Source organism: Notolabrus celidotus, chromosome 9, assembly GCF_009762535.1.
Source record: "Notolabrus celidotus isolate fNotCel1 chromosome 9, fNotCel1.pri, whole genome shotgun sequence".
Classification (NCBI taxonomy): domain Eukaryota; kingdom Metazoa; phylum Chordata; class Actinopteri; order Labriformes; family Labridae; genus Notolabrus; species Notolabrus celidotus.
Genome location: NC_048280.1, coordinates 1,321,846 through 1,336,375, shown reverse-complemented (window position 1 = coordinate 1,336,375; position 14,530 = coordinate 1,321,846). Strand labels below are relative to the sequence as shown.

Sequence of the window (14,530 nt, the reverse complement as noted above, 5' to 3'; positions counted from 1 at the left end):
GGAGCAGTGTAGAGAAGCGTACACAGGTTCATCAGGCTTTATTATAATTTATTTATTTTATTTAAGAATAAAAAATATTGAAACTAAAGGAAATGTTCTTTGATCCTGTTCAGTATTGTCTCCAGGTCTACTTGAATGAATGAGGTGTTGCAGTATATTCAGTCAGGTATTTGTCTTGCGTTTCCAGGCGGTGTCACTGATGTAACGAGCATGCGCGCTGGTGAAATGCCCGGATGTTATTGTAGCTAGCTCTTTTAGCTAGTCGGCTAGTCGCTGCGACGCCGCTGCCTTCTGCCGCTACGGTCCGTCGCATCGGGGACATTCGACCCTCTTCACTCCCCCGGCCAGTACAGCCCGTTTTTTAACCTCGGAATCTTCACATTAATCCTTTATCATGATAGAAGCTGCGTGAACGTCTCGTATTTTTGAGGTCTTATCGTTGATTTCCGCACCGATTTGGCGGGACTGGACCGTGTTAACAATACTCGAGCTAAAGGCTAACAGCTAGCATTCAGACACAGTTTACACAGCTAGCTTAGCGAGCTAACCGCTGCTGTCATGGAAGACAAATCCTTCACGAAAGAGCTGGACCAGTGGATCGAACAGCTCAATGAGTGTAAGCAGCTATCAGAGAACCAGGTCCGGACCCTCTGTGAGAAGGTGAGTCCCTCCTCTCGGGGGTGTTTTTTGGGATTAATCGGCCTCGCGCTCCGTGCGGCCTAAATAACCAAAGCGGCTCTGACTAATTCCTGGAGTGACGTTACAGCAAGGCGGCTCTCCTCGCCCCGTTTTCGACCAGTCATCCCGGGGTTACTGGGATTTGACAGACCCGTTGGAGATAAATATTTAATTAAAGTGATGTTTTATTCCAGTGGAGCATACTACTTGTTTAAATCGAGCTGAAGTGGAGGCTTTCCTTTCGACACACGGCACCTCAGGACAGGCAGGCCGAAAAACTGCATCTCCTCCATTATGACCAGGAAATAGACGGAGCCCGTTTTACTCTGTTCATTAAGGCACATTCATTTCGAGCTCACATCGAGCCATTTTGGATATTTCTGTCTGTTATTCATATTTAGATGATCAAAACAAATGCAATCTGCTTTGAAATATGTGAACAGGTTATGAGCGGCACCGCACCCTGTCTTTATCGATTCACTGCTTTATTGCATAAACCTGACAACCCTCGTTTTCAGACGTCACTCCGGGTTTGTTGCATTATAAAAATAACTGTCGCCGACTTCCCTGCATCATCGACCCAAATCAACGCCTCGTTGAGTCACATTTCACCGTGAAAGAAACACAGAAATGCTCTCTCCGTGTAGTATGATGGTGATTTTGATCCCCTGTGAGCTGATGAAGGAATCATTTTGTGCAGCTTTGTGCTGTTTGGGATGAATGAGGAGGAAGTATTAGTTGGAAACAGCTCATGTGAGCTTCATCCAGCCACAGGCCTGCACAGAACCATCATTTTCCAAAGAGAACCTGTAATTTGGTTATGTTTAATGAGATTTAAGGCTCATTATATAACCAGGAAGTGTAATCACCTTTTATTAAATTCACCATGAAGAATACAGCAGTGTGCTTAATCTAGAGGAGGCTTCAGCTGTATTAGAAAATCTGCAAAGTAAGCAAACACTGTTAAATTGAAGCACATTATAATTAAGTTTTAGGATTTTTGGAGGTGGAATAATAAAAAAAATATTAGGATTTTTTAACGTCACGATAACAAGTTTCAGATACAATAATTGTCACAATAGTCTAAAAAAAAAAAGAAAAATTTGACTTTGAAAAAACGCCCTTTATTTATGCTTCCAGCTTGTTCAGCAAAGTGAGGAGTGAATGCTAACGTTGGTCTTCTACATCAGCGTGATTCTTCTCAAACCTTTTCCAATTGATGATGAACGAAGTGGCGTCTCTTATTACTCTTATTTTAGTCTTGTGTCCTCATCATATTCTGTTAGTCCATCATATTCCTCCTTTCTCAGGACATCAGAATCAGGAACACTTTATTTAACCTGGATCTCAGTTATTACAGTAAGCTCTTAAGCAGTATGTAAGAAAGTCAAAATATTAAATAGAAAGAAGGAAAAATATACGATAAATATAATAATAAAATAAGAAACATAAAATGAAATACAAATGAAATAAAGATACAATAATTATAAAATAAAGATAACACAAAGATAAGATAGATAAAGATAATATAAAGATAAAATAAATATAGAATATAAAGATTAAATGAGATAAACATAAAATTAAATACAAATTAAATAAGGATACAATAATAATACAATAAAGTAAATATAAAATAATAATAAAATAAAGATTAAATATTTATAAAATAAAGATAGAATAAATAAAGATACAATTATATTAAAATAAACTAGTTATTAAATAAAGATTAAATTAAATATAAAATAAATATAAAGATAAAATCAATTCTTATAAAGTGTGTACAGAAGCGCTGTGAATGAAGGTCACAGGGAAATTGAAAAGCTTCCACAAGTCAGATTTAAAAGCTGCTGGAACATCCACAATTTAAACATCGCTCCTCTGTTCACCACTTACGCTAGTAATTAGTCCATTTTTGCCGTACCGGTCTGAAGCAGAGTGCAAAGGATGATTGGACTTGCATAGGATGATGGTCTCTGTAGTTCCCGCTTCCTTCCTTCCTTCCGCTCGGCTTCATTGTGGCTGAAACAAAACTACACTTTACACTTCCTGTTCTTGCAATAACGTGAAATTGGTGATATTGTAACATCCCGAGTGATCAATGCATTGAAGAACATTGGAGCTTACATGTTTGCTTTTATCTACCATTCCCAATTTAAATACAATCGTGTTATTGCTCCTCAGACGATCTGTGCGATGTATATATTGATCATTGTAACAAGAAGTTTGAGATGACATGTCTGGATCTAATAAAAGGCTCTTATGAGTCTCACAACAACAAGATGAGATGGAACAAAAAGCTGAGGAGAAGTAAAAAAGAGAACGGTCACATGAACCACATTTTGGGAACAAACGCTCCACATATGTCTCTGTCCTTCCAGTCATTTTAAGCTCTACGGTGGCCTGTAAGGTCACACTGTCTCCACACCTCAAAATAACTCCCATTGAGGCTACACGTGGATGTGTGTGACCTGGTTTCATGTTTGTGTGTGTGTGTGTGGAGAGTTGAATCAAATACAATCTGTGTGTTTCTTTCTTTTTAGGCCAAGGAGATCCTGACCAAGGAGTCCAACGTCCAGGAGGTGAGATTTCCCATGATGCTTTGAAACGGTTAAACATGTGTTAATTGATTTCCAGTAGGACGCAGGTGTCAGATACAGGGTCACACACTCACCAGGCTCCATCTCATTAACCTCAACACAGAGCGTGACTTTAATATCAAAGACATGGAACTCAAACAGAGCAGTTCTAGACCGTACTCTATGTTCTATTATTAACAAAGACCCAACGTCAAGACCGGATCAGATCCAGTCCCATCTTCCAGACAGGACTCAGTCTGATCTCATCTTAATCCACCATGAGCAGAGCACTTTGCAGCATTTAGCAAGTTACAGTGGCAAGGACAAACTTCCTTTAACAGGCAGAAACCTCCAGCAGGACCAGACTCATGTTAGACACACATCTGCTGAGACCGTGTTGGAGAGAGGGATAGAGGGAGGTGAAGAGAGAGAGAGATGATAATGGGGAGACGGATAGTAGTAGTTGTAGCAGCTGGAGTCTACGGCAGAGATCCAGAAGGACTCCAGAAAGGTCTAAGATAAGTGAGGGAGATGAGAAGAAAGATAAAGAGAAGAATAAATGGTGAAGGAATGACAGAAGGAAAGGACGGGATAAGAAAAGGAGACATAAAGGATGAAGAAACATGGAAAGAGCAAAGAGAGTAGTGAAGAAAGAAAGAAGGAATGAAAGAAAGTAAGTTAAAAGAAAGAAAAACAAGGAAGAAGAAAAGAAGAATTGAATGATAGACCCTCAAAAATGGAATCTACAGCAGAGATCCAGAGGAACCTACGAGACAAGGGAGCTCAGGGACTCCAGAAAGGTCTATGGTTAGTAACTTTAATGGGACAGGAAGAGTTAAAGTGAGAGACAGGCAGAGAGAGGAGAGAGAGGGAAAGACAGGATCCTAGTGTGTCAGTCTAAGCCTATAGCAGCATAACTAAGATCTGGTCCAAGCCTGATCCAGCTCTAACTATAAGCTTTATCAAAAAGGAAAGTTTGAAGCCTACTCTTAAAAGTAGAGAGGGTGTCTGCCTCCCGGACCCTGACTGGTAGATGATTCCAAAGGAGAGGGGCCTTTCTCTGTAAACTCGACGTTTGCTAACGCCTCATACAGACCAGAATGAAACATTCTTCTGTGAAACCGAGCCTGCTGTTGGCATTCCAGCTTCAGCCTTCATCAGGGTGGAGACTGCTGAAGTCTTGAGGTTGACTCAGTTAGCTAAAACGTGGCTTATAGCAGCTAGCTGACTTACCTATGAGCGTAGAATCGTTCCTGATGGAGACACACTTTCTATAAAAGACCTGGTCACTTTAGACTACATCCACATTATTGCCTTCCTGTATCTCCATCCTTTACTTGTTTATAACAAATTGAACCGAATACTTGGATTCTTGAGTTTTATCAGATTAGTTTTAAACAGACTGGTAGGTTTGAAGCTCTTTTTAAGCCGCTGGAAGGTTTCCAAACAGCAGAGAGCGAGCTGAACTCACTGTTGCTGCTTTTATCTGAACACCCACAGGTAAAGGAGGTAGAGGAGGTAAAGGTGAGAGCTGTTCCCTTCCCTGAGAGGAACATTTCACTATTTTTCACTTTAGTGTTGAACAAAAGTTATTTCTGACTCTCCTCCTCTCATAATGGATGCGTTTGTTCCAGTTAAGAGGAAGTCATTTTATCAGGACTCGCGCTGTTGTTCCCGTTCGGCTCGGTGATAGTGAACTTCAGCGGCGTGAACAATGTAACACCTTGTTTACACTGCAAACTGTGTCTCAGCTGAGCTCTCTGACAAACATGCAGGCTTCTTAAAACGCCACAAAGTGTCTTCAGGAAGGAAACACAGACGACAAAACATCCATTATATCCTGAAACACTCGCAGAAACACAACTTTGACCTGGTTTCAAATGTTCCAGTGTCGTAATAATGAGGTTTAGGGGCTTTATTTATCTCAGAAGTTTACTGGAATCATGTCTCAGTCTATGTAAGAGTCCTCAGAGCTTGAACAAGACTTCAAGTACGACATTTATGAAAAAGATCTGCATGGATTCTCTCAAAAAAGAAGTCTAATGATCAAAAATGTGCCCTGTCTCTTTAAGACTCAACACAAATCAAAGTCAAAGGGGAAACTTGGAAAAACAAGCAGCCTGTGGTTACATCAGTGCTAAAATACCTGTGCCATGTTGTTGTTAGCAGAGGCTGATAATGGTCTCTGGTGATGTCATCAGCGGATGATGTACACACCTGAAGAAGAGCTTACAAAGACAGAGAACCTTCAGTTTGAAACCTTTTATCACATCCATCACAAACGTGAGGCAAAGTCAGACTCAGGGAAGAATGTAGACTCAATCTCAGTGTTTCCATCACGGCTTCTCGCTGACGCTGTTTTCTTTCCCGCTCAGGTGCGATGCCCGGTGACGGTGTGTGGCGACGTCCACGGTCAGTTCCACGACCTGATGGAGCTGTTCAAGATCGGAGGAAAGTCTCCCGACACCAACTACCTGTTCATGGGAGACTACGTTGACAGAGGCTACTACTCTGTGGAGACGGTCACGCTGCTCGTCACGCTAAAGGTAAACTATGCTTACACTTGATTCTGCGGGGTCCCTCCACGTGTTGGAAGACTTGAAGGCCTTGAAATGACTTTATTTCACTCAGAGACGTCCTGAGATAATCCGGAGAATAACAATGAAACTCATCATACTGAGACTTCAGGATATTTCTTCCTACTCTGTGTGTAAATACTCATGGAGATGTTTGAGTCACGTCTCTGGAAGTATTTAAGAACGAATGTTAGGAGTGTTTTAAACAGATCTTGTTCCCTCATTAATCAATCAATCTTTATTAGTATAGCGCCAAATCACAACAAACGTTATCTCAAGACATTTTTACAAACAGAGCAGGTCTAGACCACTCTTTGTCAAATTATGAACAGAGACCAGACACCAAGACAGGATAAGACTCAGTCTGACCCCACCTTAATCCACCATTACAACTTTACGCCCCTCGCCCCTAATGTAAGCGGTTCGCGGTTCTAGACCAGCAAAGAGTTGGAGCCGCCCTGGAACCCATTTTCCCGGCCAGGAGCCGGTTCACTCACAGTCGAAACACAAAAAAACGGTTCTCAATTAAGCGCCCCGGCTCCGAACTGGCCTTGAAACTGCCTCGGTCGATACATGCGCATTGCACCTCGCAGTATTTAGCTAGTTACAGCGGCGGGGAAAAACTTCCTTTAACAGGCAGAAACCTCCAGCAGGACCAGACTCATGTTAGAGAGCCATCTGTCTCGACCGAGTTGGGTCTGGAAAGAGGGATAGAGGAGAATAAGAGAGAGAGGGAGCGGTGATAGTGATGAGACGAGTAGTAGTAGCTGTTGCTGCTGGACGTCCGTATCAGCTGGAGTCTGGAACGTCCACAGCAGGAGGACGTCTACGGCAGCTCAGAGGAACCTACGAGACAAGGGAGCTCAGGGACTCCAGAAAAGTCTATGGTTAGTAACTTTAATGGGACAGGAAGAGTTTAAGTGAGTGAGAGGGCGGAGAGAGAGGAGGGGGATGAGATTGGATCCCAGTGTGCCAGTTCTGTCTAACCACTAACTACCTTAGTTATTTTGTCCGTGTTCTCGCACACAGAACAGTAAAATCATCAGAACCTTGCACACGGACTCTTAAATGACCTCAGACTCACCCCGCATGAATAACGTTATCAAACATCCATGGAGATAAGATTAAGGACAGCATGGAAGTGACTCCGGCCTGCCTGCTGCTGCTCTCCACACTGGTGTAAAGCAATGCGACTGAACTACGTTTGAAGAAGACCGTCACAGTGCGTCAGATTTGATTTACTTTTGAGCAGGACGGACTTCTTTACTGTGTTGAAACCTTTTAGTTTGACGTCACAGACTTTACACGCTTTAAACAACAGTGAGCTGATCTGAGACCAAGAGAATAAAGGCTGTGCTGAGGATCTCTGTGCTGAGGATCTCTGTGCTGAGGATCTCTGTGCTGAGGATCTCTGTGCTGAGGATCTCTGTGCTGAGGATCTCTGTGCTCAGGATCTCTGTGCTGAGGATCTCTGTGCTGCAGTCACTTCAGTTACGCTGCAGTGCTTCAGATCTGTTGTAAACGTTTGTGCGTTGGTGTTTCCTCGAGTGCTTGGCCCCGCGTTCAGAGAGGGACGGTATGTTAATCCATGAGGCTCTGGTGTTTCAGGGGCGGATTAAATGTAGTTGTCATCACCTCTCACACAGTGAGCACTCAGTGAGATCCTTGTCCCACCTGAGGCTGATCTTTCTGTAACTGTGATTCAGATCGAACTGAAAACTTAGACCAGAGCATGAACGTGTGCAAAGGCCTCTCTAAGATCAAAGTCCTCTCTCTGCGGGGCCACAACCCTGCTGACACTTTATGATTCTGATAAGCATTGAGCTGCTCCTCTACCTGGACTCAAGCAAACACAGCAGAGCGCCTGAGAAGTTCCTCCTCGGAGCAGAAACTTCATGTGTTGATGATTTTACAGCATCATAAACACGTTTGAGGAAACACGACGCAGCGATGTGTGAGCTGACCTCGTTCACACCGCGCTGACACACCACAGATCTCACAACAGAGCACAGAAATGTAAAATCATTCAACTTAACACGATGAAAAAACAGCCTGAAAATGACCGAGAAGGATTCAAATAAATATTATATGTGTATATAATAAATACAAAAATAAAAAGGTTACATTTTAAGTAATTATATGTTCATAATTCAAAAAAATAGGTCACTTCTAAAGTAATTATATATGTATATAAAAATAAAATGACCTCACACAGACGTGTGGCTCTAAGTCAGTGGGAGTCACAGTTTCTCTTCATATTTGATGAATGTCATCCACGTCTGGTGCACGCAGAAAACGCAGAGGTCACAGAATAATCCAGAACTTTAAATTTACTATTTAAAAACAAATGAAATCAAAACAGTTTCAAGATGTATAAAAATATCCCCCCTGACCTCCTGTGAACGAGTCATGGTAGTGAAACTACGTGAATGTGTTGCTCTGAAGTAATGTTTGGGTTTGTTGGTGTGAACTTTGTCTCCGTGTGTCAGCTGACTCTGGGTTTTTATACGAGTCCTTTTAAACCGAGTGACTTCCCCTCATGTGTTTGTTCTTACTCTGAGACTCAGCTGACTTTAACAACGCTGCGTTTTCAAAGATTAGGTGAAATGATGTAACGAGCTGTAGCAACACACCTAAACATGTTTCTCATGAATATGTAAGCTGAGCAAACACCGGACGGACTCGACCTGAGCCGAGGTTCCAAACATCAGAGCTGACATGTCAGAAAGAAGTTTTTCAGTGTCCTGAACTCTGATGTGATTAAAGACGGTTTAAAGCTCTCTGATCTTCAGCTGACACGAGACAAAAACTAAAGCTAATCTTTGCATTCAAGAACCTTTAACCTCTAAGTATCTTTCATTTTTAATCCCTTTTTCCCCAGAATTTTCAGGAGTTTATTTCCTGCTCTGACTCATTAAGTAACGCCCGTGTTCTGATTTGTCGCTCAGGTCCGTTTCCAGGAGCGAATCACCATCCTGCGAGGGAACCACGAGTCACGGCAGATCACACAGGTCTACGGCTTCTATGACGAGTGCCTGAGGAAGTACGGCAACGCCAACGTCTGGAAGTACTTCACAGACCTGTTTGACTACTTGCCTCTCACCGCGCTGGTGGACGGACAGGTAAGACGGTCTCCGAGCAACAGTGTGACATCGAGATTGAGACAACAAAGCAGCTAAAGATGATTCCTTCTTCTTCTTCTCTTTCAGATCTTCTGTCTCCACGGAGGTTTGTCTCCTTCCATAGACACTCTGGATCACATACGAGCTCTGGACCGCCTGCAAGAAGTCCCACATGAGGTATACATCCTGACCCTTCCCCCTCACTAATCAGACCTCAGTCAGGTGTCTTTGTCAGTCTTTTTCTCACCACCCCTCTGTTCCCCTCAGGGCCCCATGTGTGACCTGCTGTGGTCGGACCCTGATGACCGCGGTGGGTGGGGCATCTCCCCCCGAGGTGCCGGCTACACCTTCGGACAGGACATCTCTGAAACCTTCAACCACGCCAACGGCCTCACTCTGGTGTCCCGGGCCCATCAGCTGGTCATGGAGGTGAGAGAGCAGGGTTCTGACTTCATTACCCATCATGCAAGGCTTGAACCCGGCGACTAACAGACGCAGGGAGGGACAGACCGTAGACTGTATGATAAATCGACTTAAGTCTCTGGGACTCCAATCTCTGTTTTGAAGGCGGCGGCTGCCATATTGGAAAAGCTGAACTCAACCAAAATCGTCCAAGCTAGTGTGAGGTAAAGAGGCGGGCCTTTAGCCTCCTCGCTAACAGCTACAATGTTCCCGCCTGTCAATCAAGTCAGCCATGTCCTTATTTGGGCAAAACTTGTACGTTTAATATCTTCAAAAATAACAAGTTATGAAAAATATGACTCCCGCTTGAGAAATGAGCTCTTCAGACCTAACCTGTTCTTTGACCCAGGCTGTAAACATGTTTATTTCTGCTGTAAAGATCGTCTTCTATGAATGAGTGTGTCTGAGGTTTCAGGTGTTTCTCTAGTGGACGCTCAATGAACTGCAGTTTTTAACACTCAGCATTGGCTTCATATTTTAAGACCGGAGGTAGCTGCTTGACAGAGACAGAAAACCCTCTTTAACTGATCGACTGTTTCCACAAACCCCGTCATGTGATGTATTAGTCACATGAATGTCAGCCTCTGTGTGTGTGAGGCGGTTTGTTCTTTGCCTCTCTGTCAGTCCAGAGTTATGAGGGCTGAGATTGAGAGTGTTTTACTTAAGCGGCAACCTCCGGCCACGAGAATTGAAGCCCATGCGGAAGTGTTAAAAACTGCAGTTCATGGAGGATCCGCTTGAGGCTGGCTCCAGAAGTACCAGAAACCACATACACACCAATTCAAAGAAGACGATCTTCAGCCTGGTTCAAAAGACCAGTGTAGTCTGGATAGATCATTTATTGATCGGCACACACTGTACGCGGGGCAGATTTTTTCATAACGCGGTAATTTCGAAGATATTGAGATTACAAGTCTTCCAATGAGAGGCACAGCTGACGTGATTGACAGGCGGGAACACTGTAGCTGTTGGCGAGGAGGCTCAAAGCCCCGCCTCTTTACGTCACAACCGCTCAACAGCAGCAATATGGCTGCCGCCGCCGATTGCCCTCAAAACAGCTCTTCAGAAACAGACGGGAGATGTCACAGATACTACCTCCATATTTTATACAGTCTTTGGTTTTACCTGAAAATTAAAGATACCTTTACGTCCTGTCTGAGGAAAGAGTCCCTAAAGTCAGGTTCATACGAGGTCCCTCAGTGGGAACGCTCCGGTGTGGATAAGGCCATGAAATCTCTGAAGTCTAAAATATCATCTGCTGAGTGGAAAACCTCAAACACATTTAAGACCTCAGCATTGTCTGTTTAGTCACGCACACACGCACACACGCACACACGCACACACGCACACACACACACACTCACTCACACACACACACACACACACACACACACACACACACACACAGACACACACACACACACACACTCACACGTGAACTGAAGGAGCCCTAAAAACCCTCCTGACTCCATGGCAACAGAATGTAATGATACTGTGAGGGTCCCTGCACCAGTTTCCCTCCCACTGCTCTCCAAAGAGCCTCCTCACCCCACAGACTCTCACACTGTGTGTCAGATTGAAATCCTCTCAGCAGCTCGTGTTACAGAGTTCTTACAGTAAAAGTGCTTCAGTCTTCATTTTTCAGAAGTTTGAACCCCGTCTGATTCATGTGTTGTGTTTAACTCTTCAGGGCTACAACTGGGGCCATGATAAGAATGTGGTAACCATCTTTAGTGCTCCAAACTACTGCTACCGCTGTGGAAACCAGGCAGCCATCATGGAACTGGACGACACTCTGAAATACTCTTTGTAAGTATGACCCACTGTGAAGGACCGGGTCTAATCACAAACCAGAGACCATATTATTTTGAAGTATCTTAAACCAGGGAAAGGTCAAAGGGAAGGTCAGAATCTATGTTGAGGACCTCGCCCCTTTGTCTCATGTCCCACTGAAAGAAGTGTGAAGAGTGTGAGCTCTAAAAACAAGGTTTAAAAGGACTCTAAGGAACCCTAATGAAGTCTTTCTCCTGTGCAAACACCGCTCCGATAACGCCACCCGTTTTGTGTTTGTGTGTAACGTTCAATCATCTTTATTTATAAAGCGTCAAATCCCAACAAACGCTCTCCTCAGACTCTTTCCAAACAAAGACCCAACATCAAGACCAGATCAGATCCAGTCCCATCTTCCAGACAGGACTCAGTCTGATCTCATCTTAATCCACCATGAGCAGAGCACTTTGCAGCATTTAGCAAGTTACAGTGGCAAGGACAAACTTCCTTTAACAGGCAGAAACCTCCAGCAGGACCAGACTCATGTTAGACACACATCTGCTGAGACCGTGTTGGAGAGAGGGATAGAGGGAGATGAAGAGAGAGAGAGAGATGATAGTGGGGAGACAGATAGTAGTAGCTGTAGCAGCTGGAGTCTGGCACGTCCACAGCAGCAGTGATCCAGAGGAACCTACGAGACAAGGGAGCTCAGGGACTCCAGAAAGGTCTATGGTTAGTAACTTTAATGGGACAGGAAGAGTTAAAGTAACATTCCTCTCACCATCAGGAACTAAAACCCTTTAAGGAACGCAGTCTGCAGATCCTCTCACAGGAGGTTTCTGTCGAAGTTTGCAGAGATGATCATGGATTGAATTTGTTCATGTCTTTACAAACATGAACAAACATGAAGATGACATGATATTACTTTATTGCCTTCAACAAAACCCTCGTGTTCACAGGACAAGGTTTCCCTGACACTAACTGTCTGGTACTGACCTGGTTTATACTTCTGCGTTGACCCTGTGCAGGAGTTGTTGACATGGATCTGAGCTCTACATACTTGTGCAAACATTATGTTAATTCAGAGCTGATACATGTTGCATACATGGAAGAATATAGAGGCGACGTCGGAAGAGATGAAATGTACGCCAATTCTGGAAGTGCTGAAAATACAATGGACGAATCACAGGGCTTGTGTTGCGTGTCAATTCAACGCGTAGTTACATTTTGGAGGAGGTGCACGGGGGGCTCTGCAGAGTCTTATGGCGTGGGCTACGTCATCAATCCTACACAGAAGTATAAACCAATAAACCAGGCTTTAGGTCGTCAGCATTTTAGATCATAAACAACCTCCATTTTATTTTTAAGTTTAATAGCATTCACAGGAACAGATATTTGCAGAAACCTGAAGTCATTTTTTGACCCAAAGCTCCCGCAAGCAACAACAAGAGCGGCTTCTGTTGAGATGAAGTGAAGAGAGTGAGCGTAGCTATGGAAACAAAGCACAGAAACACAGAAATAATACGTTATTAAAACTCTGAAGAACATAAAAACAGATCTACAGCTTCACACAAACATAAAGCAAAGAGCTGCAGTTTGTTTATTAAAAAAATTAAAGATGAGGAATAAACTGTTTCAGGTCCCTTCTGAATATAAATCTCTTGTTTTGCTGTGGAATAAAAAGAGGTTTCAGTTCGGTGATTTCAGAAGTTTAAAACTGGTCTCATGACGATCTTCACCACTGCTCTAATGTCGCTGATAGCTGTCTGTGATTTGAGTGTTTGTCTCTGAAGTGACCCTAACCATCCTCTCTCTCTCTCTCCGCCTCCTCAGCCTTCAGTTCGACCCCGCCCCCCGCCGTGGCGAGCCCCATGTGACCAGACGCACTCCTGACTACTTCCTGTGAATGTCCAAAGCCACACCTGTCAATCATCCACGAAGCTTCACCCTCTTCCCCCCCGCCGCCGCCCCCCCACCCCCCTCATCTTGGATGGAAAGAAGTTATTAATATGAATAATACTGTACCAGGGAGAGTAGAAACAAACGATTGGCTTTACACTAAAAGAAAGAAACTTAAAGAGCGGCCCCCTCTACAGTCTTGTTTTCAGTATGCTGTCTTTATGCTGTGCTTCTGGGGAAAAACAACACGTACACCTTCTGATCTGTTTTCTTTCTTTTCTTTTTTTTGTTTATTACATGTTTGAAAACGAGATAATAAAACTACCAACGTGGACCAAATGTGCCATATTCTGATCCTTTTACAACATGTACAACGCATTGCAATGTTTCTTTCTTTTGTTTTCTGTTCTTGTTTTTCTTTTTTAGACCAGCACTATAACCCTACCTACCTGACGTCACCACCACACCACACATCTCATGGCATATGTGCTTTTTTCTGTTGCAAGATAATTTTAAAAAAGAAGAAAAAAAGAGAAAAAAGTTTGCTTCAAGTAGAACAGCTGTCAGTTTTAGCTGTCCAGGCTGCAGCCGGTGGTCATCTCAGCAAGTATAATACTGTAATTTGAATAAAGACAACAGACGTATGAAATAAAAATGTCCTATTGACAAACTACTGGGATGCTTCAGTGTCGTTTCTTTAGCTCTTGAGGGAACATGCTTTCAAATTCATTTTCACATGAAAGTAAACACGGCAAGATTTATTTAAACAAGGAACCAGTCAGAAAATATTCAAAGAGCTCCACAAGAAGCATGGAACTTTGTTTTTTATATTTCAAAAATGCAAACAAAAACATAAATAGGCCTTTTGACATTTTATATAAAATACCTTTTTCTTCATATTGGGTATTTAATAGCTTGAAGTTCTTTATTCTATTATTGTGTCATGCATACAATCACATGACCAGCCTGCATGGCCTTACAAGACACCATCAATTTATGCAGTCCAGGGTCAGAGCGCACAGCACCATCATTCCTTGAAAGGAAACTGAGGGAAAAAATTAGAACAGAATAAAAGAAGATATTAAAAATTAAAAAGTGCACTACTTAAAAGGACTACCTTGTCTTCTTTTCCAGGCTTTTGATACAAAATTAGCTATTTTAAACACGTCAAAATACCATAACATACCATCCATCTTCCAGCCCAGACACTCCTCTCCCCGGCCACTTCCACCAGCTCTTCTGGGAGGATACCCAGGCGTTCCCAGGCCAGCTGAGAGACATAATCTCGCCAGCGTGTCCTGGGTCTTCCCCGTGGCCTCCTCCCAGACGGACATGCCTGATACACCTCCCCAAGGAGACGTCCGGGAGGCATCTTGACCAGATGCCCGAACCACCTCATCTGGCTCCTCTTGATCCGGAGGAGCAGCGGCTCTACTTTCAGTCTGAG

The 14,530-nt window shown here is 43.4% G+C and overlaps 1 protein-coding gene across 1 annotated transcript; it reads left to right on the top strand.

Moving 5' to 3' along the window:
- The first annotated feature begins 240 nt into the window (after positions 1–240).
- Positions 241–13,757, top strand: LOC117818646 (serine/threonine-protein phosphatase 2A catalytic subunit beta isoform). The gene is made up of 8 exons (XM_034691601.1): positions 241–660; positions 3,219–3,257; positions 5,630–5,800; positions 8,779–8,952; positions 9,040–9,129; positions 9,220–9,381; positions 11,105–11,223; positions 13,018–13,757. The coding sequence occupies exons 1-8, from the start codon at positions 559–561 to the stop codon at positions 13,088–13,090; spliced, it is 930 nt and encodes a 309-aa protein (XP_034547492.1). The 5' UTR covers positions 241–558; the 3' UTR covers positions 13,091–13,757.
- Positions 13,758–14,530: the final 773 nt, after the last annotated feature.